The following is a 13,616-nucleotide window of genomic DNA, read 5'->3' on the forward strand; positions in this document are numbered from 1 at the left end:
GCAAAATTTGAACTTGGAGGAGTGATGAAAATAAAAAAAAAACATACAACAATGAGGCAATGAAACAGGTTTATAAATAGCTTCAATGCAGGACAGATACATTCAATGACTGTTTTCACCATGCAATTTCCATGTGTTTATACAGGTCATGATATAATGGGCCACAATCAGAAGTGGAGGGCCAGAAAGTGTGTTGGTGGGAATGTCCAATTACAATAGTTTTTTTTTTAAGCATTCAAAGGGCTCTAACCCTTCCTGATTTACACCAGAAAATATGTCTAACTAGTGCAGTGGTTGCCAAACGGTTGTGCTGGTGTCCCCTTTCACGTACCAAGCCTCTGAATGCAACCCTCCTTATAAATTAAAAACTTGTTTATATATTTAACACCGTTATAAAAGCTGGAGGCAAAGCAAGGTTTGGGGTAGAAGTTAACAGCTCATGATCCCCCATGCAGTAACCTCTGGACCACCTGAGGGGTCCTGACCCCCACTATGAGAACCCCTGAACTAGTGTATGTTGGGGGAAACTTTTCCTAGGAGCTGGGTTATATCATATCTGCCTATTGCAGGGCTTCTTCCACCTTCCTCTGCAGCATCTGGAACTGGCCACTGGATACTGGGCTAGATGGACTGCAGGTCTGATCCAGTCTGGCAGTGCTTGTCTTCCTATCGCTGGTATAAATCCAAGACTATGTTTTTGCTGATCTTGCTTGAGCTCCTGGGGGACTCTAGACTTTCACTGAGGGGAGAATGATGTCTAGTTAAATATCATCTAGTCTCCTGTTGTTTTTCCTTTCAGGAAGGAAAGCTCAAAACTCCTCGGACCTGCCCGGTACATTATGTCAGCTGTCAATGACAGCAATTTCAACTCTGCAGTGTTCCTTCTCACCGGGATACCTGGGCAGGAAGATGTCCCTCTCTGGATCTCTATCCCCTTCTGTTTAATGTATGTCATTTCGATAGTAGGCAATTCAGTCATTCTGTTCATTATAAAAACAGATCCAAGCCTCCATGAGCCTATGTATATTCTCCTTTTCATGTTGGCCGTCACAGATCTTGGCTTATCGATATCCACCATACCAACAATGCTGGGCATATTGTTGTTTAACTCTAGGAAGATCAGCCTCGATGCCTGTTTTGCCCAGCTGTTCTTCATCCACTGGCTTCAATGCATTGAATCCTCTGTGCTCTTGTTGATGGCCTTTGACCGCTTCATTGAGATCTGTAACCCACTGAGATATGCTTCCATCTTAACACTGCCAAGAATAGCCAAGATGGGACTGGTGTTTGTGCTAAGAGCAGTGGCCGTAACATTTCCCCTCCCTTTTCTCCTGAAACGGTTCCAATATTGTAAAGCCAATGTCCTCTCCCATTCCTACTGCCTGCACCAGGAAGTCATGAAGATGGCTTGTTCGGACATCAAAGTGAACGACATCTATGGCTTATCTGTTACACTCATAACTATGGGGTTGGACTCGCTGCTCATCCTCCTCTCTTATGTGATGATCTTCAAAACGGTGCTGAGTGTCACATCCCACACGGAGTCCCTCAGGGCCCTAAACACCTGCATCTCCCACCTCTGCGCCATCTTGCTGTTCTATATACCAGTGATTGGTCTGGCTGTGATACACAGATTCAGAAATAGCTCTTTTCACTTGCTTCAGGTTGTCCTGGGCTATATCTACCAGCTGGTTCCGCCCGTGATAAATCCAATTGTGTACAGTGTGAAAAGTAAACACTTCCGTGCGAGGATAATCAGAGCATTCATCAAGTGAAGGGTCAGTTAATCATCCTATTCCAGTGCTGGTGACACGGGAGATGAAAAAAACAGTCTATGGCCACCTAGTGCACCCTGGATCCTCTTCCCCCGACACCCCTCCCTCTGCTCCATCTCTTCCCCCAAAGCCAACCCCCCTGCTCCTCCTCTTTATCTGGGGCTCTGTCTCCTCTCCAGGCTAGAAGCCATAACCAGGCCTTGGTAATAGCTGCCCAGAGTACCAGATCAACTGAGAGGAGTCCCAGACCCTCCCACTGCCCTGGACAGGAGGCTTGCGGGCCTGAGATAAGCCTATGTCACTGCCCCAAGGATGTACTACCCAGGGAAGGTGGAGAATCCTGGGCTATCCACAGCAACCTGGACTCCATGGGTAGCTCTTACCACAGTCCAGTTCTGGCCTATCCAGGGAGCAGAGCCTTGGAGAAATGGAGGAGAATGGGGCAGGGCCTACTGGGAAGTAATGGGATAGGGAGACCTTTGGGGAAAAGGGTGTGCGGCAAGCCTGAAGCAAGGCTGATGGCACCAAGCAGGGAGGTGAGGGGCTAGTGGGTAAAGGAGGAGGATGGGGCTGTATGGTAGGAGAGTTGGTGTTTTGCAGAAAACTGAATAAATGTGACCCCCCCAAAGGGGCCTCTTGTTTTAAGTATTTCAGGCTGAGAGTAAGTCATTGCAAGGACCTCAGAGGGAAGGGCAAGATATCTGCAGGGCTACCTCAGGCCACAAGGGGGCACTCTGGGGGTCACCCATCCACAGGGACATGGCCAGAGTGGGCTGTGCTCCTGGAAGCCGTTACCACCAGACGGAGGTCAGCCCAGCCCCCAGGCTGTTCTAAACTCTGCTGAGGCAGGGGTAGAACAGGCCAGCGAATCAAACCCCCGGAACTGGGTCCTTGCCATCCCCGGTTTCTGCAGCACATGGGGGAGCTCTGCTGGCACAGCAGGGACTCCAGCCGGGCCTGTCACTGCTCAGATGGCTTGAAGGCTGGTCCTGTGGTTTGGGCACGGCTCTGCAACTCAGGGAAGCTGGGTTTGATTCCCTTTCCATGTGTGACCATGGGCAAGCCATTGGCTGTCTCTGAGCCTCTGCACAGGTGGATAATAGCCCTGCCCTGCCTCACAGAGGTGGGGGGAGTATAAATACATTTGAGATGCTCTGAGACCTGATCCTGACCATCACCCACTGCATGAACAATGAGAGTCACTCTTGCACTGGGATATATACCTCACATGCTGCATCCTAATATCCATCATCACCAAGTTTAGGGGTAGCTGGATCTGGGGGAGGAGGGGTATTTTGGGTCTAATACAGAACTAGCAGCAGGCACTTGGAGCTGGGTTTGGATCATGCTCCTTTCTATTAAGGATGTTGATGTCTCCTTTCTTACATGGCTCGTGCATGTCTCATGCCTGAACATGAGAAGGAGACACTCTGAGCTGTGCCTCAGGAACCAGTGACTCTGCGAGCCCGTCACTGTTATGTCTGGCTGTCTGTGGTGTAATCCTGTTCCTTAGAACCAGGGGCTCTGTAGCCTAGTACAGAGGGAAACAGTGTCTCTACCACCGATGGACTGTGTGACCAGAAATGTCCACTTACCAACCTTCAGTGCCGTCATTTGTGGGTGCCCCGCTTGAGATATGGCCATCAGTTCCAACTCCTGGGATTTTATTGGGAGTCACACACCTTTTCCTGTCTTTCTTAAAGACCCAACTTCTGGGCTCAAGACACTGTACGTGAATTGGAGTTTTCACTTTTCTTAAAAATGTTTATTTCAAAAAGCGGGTTACAAAACAGTCGAAAACCTGAAGTAGGTACATCCCGAAGACTCAGAAATGAAAGGCAAATGAAAATGAAACCCACATTAGAATATTTTTAAATCTCATTATTTTAAACCAATCTCATGATTTTTGAGGGTGTTAGTGATCATTTTTGAATGGGGTTTGGCAATACTGCATACCTAGTTTAAAAGATCTGAAGAGCAACTAGCAAAAGTCAGAAAAATTAATAGCTCCCTTTTTTCCAAGTATATCAGAAGCAGTAAGCCTGTGAATCATTGAGTGGGGCAACTGGACGATCCAGGGGCTAAAGCAGCACTCCAGGAGGATGAGGCTGTTGCGTTGAGGCTAAATGAATTCTTTTAATCGGTCTTCACTCCAGAGGATGTGAGGGAGATTCCCACACCTGAGCCATTCTTCTTAGGAGACAAATCTGAGGAACTGTCCCACACTGAGGTGTCAGTAGAGGAGGTTGTGATGCTGCACCCCATACTCGTCATTGTGGTATGATTATGAAATGATTAGGACGCAACTAGGACAAGATATGTCTTGTGAAGCGTTATTGGAAAAATTATGATTTGCTGAATATGTTTTTTCCTATTTGTGTGCATGTTTCATTTGTCTACCAGAAGTTACGAATATTGACTGTTTATCGGTAATTCAAATGTGCGTATTCTGGGTAACACCCACAACTAGCCTTTCAGGGACAAAAATGAAGAAACAGTGGTCATGGCTCATCAACAAAGATAATTGACCATGGAAGAGCTTAGCCTTCCTGTGAACATTTCATCCAGCCTATGAGTCATGGTTGCTATGACTCAGAAGCATGCAAGGGCATTAGTCCACCAAGTGGAATGTAACCTAGCACTTAAATCAGCCTCCATAGCAGATGACTGGCAAATAACTAATGTGATGCTGATTTTTAAAAAAGGTTCCAGAGGTGAACCCGGCAATTGCAGGCCAATAATCCTAACTTCAGTACCAGGCAAATTCATTGAAACTATAGTAAAGAACAGAATTATCAGACACACAGATGAACACACTTTGTTGGGGAAGAATGAGCACAGCTTTTGAAAGGGAAATCAGAGAATCATAGAACTGGAAGGGACCTCGAGAGGTTGTCTAGTCCAGTCCCCTGCACTTAAGGCAGGACTAAGTATTATCTAGACCATCCCTGACAGGTGTTTGTCCAACCGGTTCTTAAAAATCCTGAAGGATGGAGATTCCACAACCTCCCTAGGCAATTTATTCCAGTGCTTAACCACTCTGACAGTTAGAAACTTTTTCCTAATGTCCAACCTAAATCGCCTTTGCTGCAGTTTAAGCCCATTGCTTCTTGTCCTATCCTCAGAGGTTAAGAAGAACAATTTTTCTCCCTCCTCCTTGTAACAACCTTTTATGTACTTGAAAACTGTTATCATGTCCCCTCTCAGTCTTCTATTCGCCAAAATAAACAAACCCATTTTTTTCAATCTTCCCTCATAAGTCATGTTTTCTTGACCATTTTTGTTGCTCTTCTCTGGACTTTCTCCAATTTGTCCACATCTTTCCTTAAATGTGGTGCCCAGAACTGGACACAATACTCCAGGTGAGGCCTAATCAGCACAGAGTAGAGTGGAAAAATTACTTCTTGTATGTTGCTTACAACACTCCTGCTAATACATCCCAGAATGATGTTTGATTTTGCAACAGCATTACACTGTTAACTCATATTTAGCTTGTGATCCACTATGACCCCAAGATCCTTTTCCGCAGTACTCCTTCCTAGGCAGTCATTTCCCATTTTGTATGTGTACAACTGATTGTTCCTTCCTAAGTGGAGCACTTTGCATTTGTCCTTATTGAATTTCATCTGATTTACTTCGGACCATTTCTCCAGTTTGTCCAGATCAGGGGTCGGCAACCTCTGGCACACGGCTCGCCAAGTTAAGCCCCCTGGTTGGCCGTGCCAGTTTCTTTACCTGCCGCGTCGGCAGGTTCGGCTGCAGTTCGCCGTCCCAGGCCAATGGGGGCAGTGGGAAGCTGCAGCCAGCACATCCCTAGGCCGATGCCACTTCCCACAGAACCCATTGGCCTGGAGCTGCGAACCACGGCCAGTCGGATCCACGATCCATTGAACCTGCCGACGCGGCAGGTAAACAAACTGGCCCGGCACACCAAGGGGCTTACCCTGGCGAGCCGCGTGCCAGAGGTTGCTGACCCCTGGTCCAGATCATTTTGAATTTCAATCCTATCTTCCAAAGCACTTGCAATCCCTCCAAGCTTGATATCACTACAATGAATATGATGGTTAGTGTCATAACCGCCTGCTCAGCTGTCCTGGAACCTGCATGACACATATAAAAAGCTCGGGTTCTTCTGGAAGAGAGAAGCTTTTCCCACGGGACAGCTTGGAGTCCCAGGAGAGGAGACGCAGCATGGCTGGGGAGGGTCTGGCTGGCCCGGCGCTCCTCAAAACATGGGGAGATAGGTGGGACTCAGGGCTCCAGTGAAGGGGGTAGGGGAGGTTCTGGGCTTCTACGGGATGGGGGCTTAATGCGCCGGATGCGGGGTGTGTGTGTGTGCGCTTTGGGCAGAAGGCATGGGGCCAGAGGGGCTAGCCTCACTGAATGGGGGATCCACCCGCCATCCATGTTGCAAACCATTATGAAAGGTTAATAAGAAAGAAAATATCATAATGGCTCTCTATAAATCCATGGTACTCCCATACCTTGATAACGTTGTACAGTTCTGGTCGACCCATCTCAAACAAGATATATTAGAATTCGCCTAAGAACAAAGAAGGGGAACAAAAATGATTAGGCATATGGAACTGTTTTCATAAAAGGAGAGATTAAAGAGACAGCGGGAATATGATAGAGATCTATAACATCATGAATGCTGTGGAGAAAGTGAATCAGGAAGTGTTATTTACCCCTTGACATAACACAACAAAGAGGATAATGAGGTTAATGAGCAGCAGATTTAAATCAAACAAAAGGAAGTATTTCCTCACACAACGCACAATCAGTCAGTGGACCTCATTGCCAGGGGATGTTGTGAAGGCCGAAATTATAACTGGGTCTAAAAAAGAATTAGGTAAGTTCATGGTGGAGAGGTCCAGCAGTGGCTATTAGCCAGGATGGTCAGTGGCACTACCCCGTGTTCTGCGTGTCTCTAAACCTCTGACTGCCAGAAGGTGGGAGCAGGTGACAGCGGATGGATCCATTGATCATTGCCCTTTTTTTTTCATTCCCTCAGAACTATCTGCACAGGCCATGGTCAGAAGACAAGACACTGGGCTAGATGGACCATTGGTCTGACTGAATGTGCCCGTTCTTATGTTATTAAATTCTTCCCCTACACTATGGGCTATTGCAGACTGGCCTTTTCCAGGGGCTCCCTCTGCTATAGAGCTGCCATAGCCACCTTGGCAGTTGTCCAGGGGCTGCTGAGTGTGGGAGGCTGATGGGGGGCGAGTCCTGCCACCTAGGGGTTGGGTCCTGTAGCAGGAGGGACAGAGGCTCATGGTTTGAGTTAGAGCTGGGTTGGAAAACAGAGAGATTCTTCCCAAATGAAAAATGTTGTCCCAAACTAAAAAGTTTCCTTTTCACCCGTTCCTGGGGGTGAATTTTCATACAAAATGGATCATTTTCCTCTGAAAGTTCAGCTGCCATGATGCTGCCCAGCTGCAGCTGCCTGAAGCCCCAAAAGAAATTGGAGGCTTTCCACCGGCATCTTCCTCATAACGTAATACAAGGTTGCATTGACCGAGTCTATGGCTGTACTCAGGGTATGAAAAGGTTGAAACGTCCCGAACAGTCTGTGGCTGGGGTATTGTGCCCATCAGCTACTCTAACCAGCCTTCCCATCTCTGTGGGTTATTGTGACAGGTCCTGGGTGCTAGCAGGGAGCTGGAGAGGGTCCTAGAGCAGTTGTGGAGGCCCAAATATTGTGGGTGGAAGGGCCTAGCTCTCAGTGGATCATTGACATCTGTGCATAACTTTGGGGAACCTGGGTCCCCCTTTTCATTCCTCAGGGAGAAGGGAAGGGACCTCCCCTCCTGGAACAATCTGAAGGAAATGTCCATGTAGGGAGATTTGTGGACGCTCCCTTCCCTGGCCGGCCCCCTGGGTTTGTAATGCAGGAATGGGGGTTGCCAGGGTGAAATCTGGTCTTAAATTATTATTAGGATTCTATTTTACTTTATTCCAGCAAGATCAAAATGTGACAGCATCATCATTACCATTTGGTCCTCCCCGAGGTAGCTAGTCAGAACCATACGGACAGTGATGACATGTCCAGATTCCAGGAATAGAACCTGCAGCAGGGCTGGCGCTGCAGTCCAGGTGGGTAGAATCACCCCAGGTCCCCTGTGATTTGGCCTCCTGCAGTTTGCCATTGGTCATGACAGGGGTTAAAGCTGGTGCACATGAAGCCAAGCAGCTGAGGTTCCCTGATGGCCAAGTGGCTCCCAAGGGAATGTGCGAACATGCTTCATAAAGACGGTTGCCTCCCTATCTGAACAGATTCTGCCTGATACCTGTGCAACCTCTGATGACTCCTTGTCCTTTAGGGTGAAGATCTCTGGTGTCAGCATCTCCCCTTCTAGCAGGAATTGGGTACGTTGGAAGGTTTCACTATCTTCAAAATGCAAAATGAAGGGTAAAGGCTGCAAGCTGTTTCCATTTGCAGATGTCCTGTGCAGCGGCAGAGGACTCGGCTGGGCTGTCGGGGTGACTCAGTGACAGGGCTGGAGGGCAGGCAGGGCTAGGTAGCTTGTAAATCCCTCCCCTACATCTGCCCATACTCCACTGTGGGCTACTCAATCTACACAGAAATCTGACATTCAAAGCGAGCTCCGAGTGTTAAAACCCCGAAGCTCCGTGTCAGGATTTCTCAACAGGTCCCATTTCTAGAGGTGCCGTGTGCTCTGGTCCTGATCCTGCCAGGGGCTGAGCTAGTGGAAAACCCCACGCATTATCACTGACTCGTTCCCAAATTGCCTCAGGTTTATTTCTTCCTAGAAATTTAATCAGCAAATTTATTTTCATTTGAAAAGGTTTTATTCTGGCTCGATTGTGAATGCAGGAATTCAGAGCTGTGTTGCTCTGTGGTATCAGGTCCAATAAGGCATATTTCTGTTTCTTGACAGGCTGAGGGCTCTAGTTTTTACAAGTCCACCCAGCCCTACTTGTTGTTCAGCCAATAGCTCAAACAAGTTTGTTTACGTTTGCAGGAGATAATGCTGCCTGCTTCGTGTTTACAATGTCTCCTGAAAGTGAGATCAGGTGTTCACATGGCACTTTTGTAGCCAGCATCGAAAGATATTTTCATGCCATATGTGCTAAAGATTCTTATGTCTCTTGATGCTTCAATCACCATTTCAGGGGACATGTATCCATGCTGATGACGGGTTCTGCTTAATAACGATCCAGAGCAGTGTGGACTGATGCATGTTCATTTTCATCATCTGAGTCAGACGCCACCAGCAGAAGGTTGATTTTCTTTTTTAGTGGTTTTTGGTTCTGTAGTTTCTGCAGTGGAGTGTTGTTCTTTTAAGATTTCTGACAGCATGCTCCACACTTCATCTCTCTCACAGTTTGGAAGGCACTTCAGATTCTTAAACCTGGGGTCGAGTGCTGTAGCTATCTTTAGAAATCTCACATTGGTACCTTCTTTGTGTTTTGTCAAATCTTCAGTGAAAGTGTTCTTAAAATGAACAACAGGTGCTGGGTCATCATCTCAGACTGCCATAACACAAAATATATGGCAGAATGCAGGTTAAACAGAGCGAGAGACATACAATTTTTCCCCAAGGAGTTCAGTCAGAAATGTAATTAACACATTATTTTTTTAACAAGCCTCATCAGCATGGAAGCATGTCCTCTCGAACGGTGTCAAAGAACAGAAATATTTAGCATACCCGGCAAGTAAATATCTTGCAATGCCGGCTACAGCAACGCCATGCAAACACTTGTTCTCACTTTCAGATGACATTGTAAATAAGAAGCAGGAGCATTATTTCCTATAAATGTAAACAAACTTCTTTCTCTTAGTGATGGGCTGAACAAGACATAGGACTGAGTGAACTTGTAGGCTGTAATGTTTTACATTGTTTTGCTTTTGAGTGCAGTTATATAACAAAAATAATCTACGTTTGTAAGTTGCACGTCCACGATAAAGTGGTAATGGAAAAATATTATTTATTCTGTTTATCTTTTTTACAGTGCAAATATTTGTAATAAAATAATAATGTAAAGTGAGCACTGTACACTTTGTATTCTCTGTTTTTATTGAAATTGATATATTTGAAAATGTAGAAAAGTATCCTAAATATTGAATAAATTGCAGTAGATATTCTATTATTGTTTAAGAGTGTGAGTAAAACTGATTATCACGATTAATTCTTATGAGTTAACTGCGATGAATCAACAGCCCTAGTTTTAAAACAACAGTCTGTGCACATCTTTGACCCCAAGCCCTCGCACTCTGATGGGGACCCAAGCAGGCCAAAGGCCTTGAGACTTCCCCAGCGGTCTCTGAAGAGCTTCTTATCAACAGCTGCCCCACCTCTGCACAGACTCCCAATGCTGGCAAAACAAGCTGTGTAACTGGGCCTGAGCCTGGAAATAGGCTCTTCCCAGCTTGTAGCTCCAGTGTTGTCTCTCAATCTCCCTGACATACTTACTGAGAGATGGCTTTTCTTGAGTTGTTCTTTCTCTGCCTGCTTCCTTCTCTACCAGCAGCCTGCTATTAAACTAATATGAGCCGTACTGTTTTAACCAATATATCCAGCAAATAAACATTCCAATAGTTAACCCAATGTAGCTATCCAGTAAACATTCATGTTATGGCAGCTCAGCTCCAAATCTGTCCCAATGCTGTTCCTGGGTTGTACTGATTTTATGAATACAAGACAGACACAGTCAGAGAGCAATAGACTATTTTCATGTGACAGGTTTCAGAGTGGTAGCCGTGTTAGTCTGTATTAGCAAAAACAACGAGGAGTCGTTAGTTAAATAAATGTGTTAGTCTCTAAAGTGCCACCAGGACCCCTGTTATTTTTATGTGGGTAATGAAGTTCCACATGCGCCTGACTTTGAAATGTACTTCCTGCAATCCCTATTTGTGACTGAATAACAGGTGTTGTGGTTACTATGTACTAGTGTACTATGTACTACTACTACTACTACTAGTAATGGTTTTCAACCTGTCGTCTGTGGGCCACCAAGGAGCTTCAGACTATGTCTACCTCCATTCAAAATTCATTAGGGTCCTCCAAATGAAAAGAGGTTCAAAACCACTGTATTAGAGAGTGAGAGCCCATGGAAAGAATATTTCATATCCTGATCCCAATGCCTGTTAACACTCCGGATAGAGGGTACAGACTGACAGAACAGAACCTGAGGAGAACCAGTCAGCTATTAACCCAGTGACAGAGGAGCTACTAGACTTTTGTTTGCTGACAAGTCATTGATTGAGGGATGAGATGCTGTGATCTTTTCAGGTTCTGAAGAAATCCTGATGACAGATGCTGCATTTCAAGTCCCACCCTAACCTGAGAAATCATCTCTGAAAGAATATCAGAGGGGAAAGAATGGGTTGACATGTATGTGCTAAAGTACAGATGTGTAAATGTTATGACTTTTGCTTTAGAAAATATTTGAGAAGTATTACACATAATCAAACGAGGATGCACCTGAAGAAGTCGTTTTCTTTACCTATGAAAGCTTATGCCCAAATAAATCTCTTAGTCTTTAAGGTGCCACCGAACTTCTCATTGTTTTTTTGGATACAGACTAACACGGCTACCCCTTGATACTATTCCACATACTGTTTGCAATGGGTTTGGGCAATTAATTCTTTGTTTAGTGAACAGTAGTATAATACTGTCTTTGAGAAACTGACCAGAAGCTCTTTCTAACACTTACATTTAGAACATAAGAACAGAAGATCAGCCGTACTGGGTCAGGCCAAAAGTCCATCTAGCCCAGTATCCTGTCTTCCAATGATATAGCCCAGTATCCTGTCTTTAATGGTTGAACTCTCTGGATTCAGTCAACACTGGCCAAGCAAAGCACTTCGGCGTCTTTTGGAGGGATTCTTGGGGGTCAGAGTGTAACACCTGGAGCATTTGGTAAGGGAAAGTTAATAGAGCCTGGTTCTGATTGAATTTACACATGTAAATCTGGAATGACACAGTTGAAGTCATTGTTATTGTGGAGAAAATAAAGAATTAACCATTTTTTATAAATAGCTTCAATGCAGAGCAGATAAGTACAATGACAGATTTCACCCTGCTCTTCTCATTGCATGATACAATGGGCTACACTCAGAAGTGGAGGGCCAGAAAAGGTGTCTGCGGGAAGATCACAATTATAAAATCACACAGAGCTAAAGGAGACTGCGGATCTCCCAGGCACAAGTTATCAACAGAGCCAAGAGTTTAGTAGGATTCAAAGAGGAACCGTATGTTTATGTGGGTAACCGAAAAATCCAATTACATTAGTGAGGATTGTTTTTAAAAGTTTTGGAAAAACTATAAACCTTCCTAATTAACAGAACAAAATATGTGTAATTAGTGGGTGTCAGGGGAAAACATTCCCTGGGAGCAGGTTATCTCATAGCTTTCTATTGCAGGGCTTCATCTGGTTTCCTCTGAAGCATCTGGAACTGGACAGTGGATACTGGGCTAGATGGACTGCAGGTCTGATCCACTCTGGGAATGCCTATCTTCTTATATGTGGTGTAAATCCAAGATTAAGTTTTTGCTCATCTTCCTTGAGCTCCTGGGACTCTCTAGAGTTGCACTGAGAGCAGAAAGATGTCTTGTTAAATATCATCTAGTCTCCTGTTGTTTTTCCTTTCAGGAGGAAAGGTTCAAAACTACTTGGACCTCCCAGTACATTATGTCAGCTATCAATGACACTAAATTCAGCTCTGCAGTGTTCCTTCTCACCGGGATACCTGGTCAGGAAGACGTCTATCTCTGGATCTCTATCCCATTCTTTCTAATGTATGTTATTTCCGTAGTAGGAAATTCAGTCATTCTGTTCATTATAAGAACAGATACAGGCCTCCATAAGCCCATGTACATTTTCCTTTCCATGTTGGCCGTCACAGACCTTGGTTTATCGATAGCCACCATGCCAACAACATTGGGCACATTCTTGTTGAATGCTAGGGAGATCAGCCTCGATGCCTGTTTTGCTCAGCTGTTCTTCATCCACTCGCTTTCATACATTGAATCCTCTGTGCTCTTGTTGATGGCCTTTGACCGCTTCATCGCGATCTCTAACCCACTGAGATATGCTTCCATCTTAACCCTGCCGAGAATAGCCAAGATGGGACTGGCATGTGTGCTAAGAGGGGTTGCCGTAGTGTTCCCACTGCCCTTTCTCCTGAAACGTTCCCAATATTGTCAAGCCAATGTCCTCTCCCGTTCCTACTGCTTGAACCAAGAGGTCATGAAGATGGCTTGTTCGGATATCAGAGTCAGCAGCATTTATGGCTTTTTTGTCACAGTCTCCACAGCGATGTTGGACTCGCTGCTCATCCTCCTATCTTATATTATGATTCTGAAAACAGTGCTGAGCATTGCTTCCTATGCGGAGTGCGTCAGGGCATTGAGCACCTGTGTCTCCCACCTCTGTGCTGTCCTCCTCTTCTACACACCAGGGATTGGCTTGTCTATAGTACAGAGATTCGGGAATAGCTCTTCTCCCTTGCTTCAGAGTCTCATGGGCTACGTCTACCTGCTGGTCCCGCCCATGATGAACCCAATTGTATATAGCTTGAAAAGCAAACACCTTCGTGCAAGAATAATCAGGGCATTCAAAAAGTGAAGGGTCAGTTCATCACTTGGCTCCAGCCCTGGTCACATGAGAGATGAAAAACATGGGCCATGGCGAGGGCCACATATTCCATCCTTACATCCAAGAGGACATGAACTACTACTCTGAACTCTGTAGAGAGAAGTTCAGACAGGGTCTAAGGCCTGGAGCAATTGGACAGCGCCTGGTGAGGGAGGACAGCGCACTGGGAGAAAGAGACCAAAGCAGCAGCAGAATTTACAAAGTGACTGT

General features: G+C 45.6%; 2 protein-coding genes across 2 annotated transcripts; both read left to right on the forward strand.

Annotated features, from left to right (window-relative positions):
* The first annotated feature begins 831 nt into the window (after positions 1 to 831).
* LOC117872149 (olfactory receptor 51G2-like) lies at positions 832 to 1,871 on the forward strand. The gene has a single exon (XM_034760326.1). It carries the CDS (start codon positions 840 to 842, stop codon positions 1,773 to 1,775), a length of 936 nt encoding a protein of 311 aa, XP_034616217.1. The 5' UTR covers positions 832 to 839; the 3' UTR covers positions 1,776 to 1,871.
* A 10,569-nt stretch (positions 1,872 to 12,440) lies between these two features.
* LOC117872156 (olfactory receptor 51G2-like) lies at positions 12,441 to 13,376 on the forward strand. The gene has a single exon (XM_034760339.1). It carries the CDS (start codon positions 12,441 to 12,443, stop codon positions 13,374 to 13,376), a length of 936 nt encoding a protein of 311 aa, XP_034616230.1.
* The last annotated feature ends 240 nt before the right edge of the window (positions 13,377 to 13,616 follow it).

The sequence above is a fragment of the Trachemys scripta genome, chromosome 1 (assembly GCF_013100865.1).
Source record: "Trachemys scripta elegans isolate TJP31775 chromosome 1, CAS_Tse_1.0, whole genome shotgun sequence".
NCBI classification, from domain to species: domain Eukaryota; kingdom Metazoa; phylum Chordata; order Testudines; family Emydidae; genus Trachemys; species Trachemys scripta.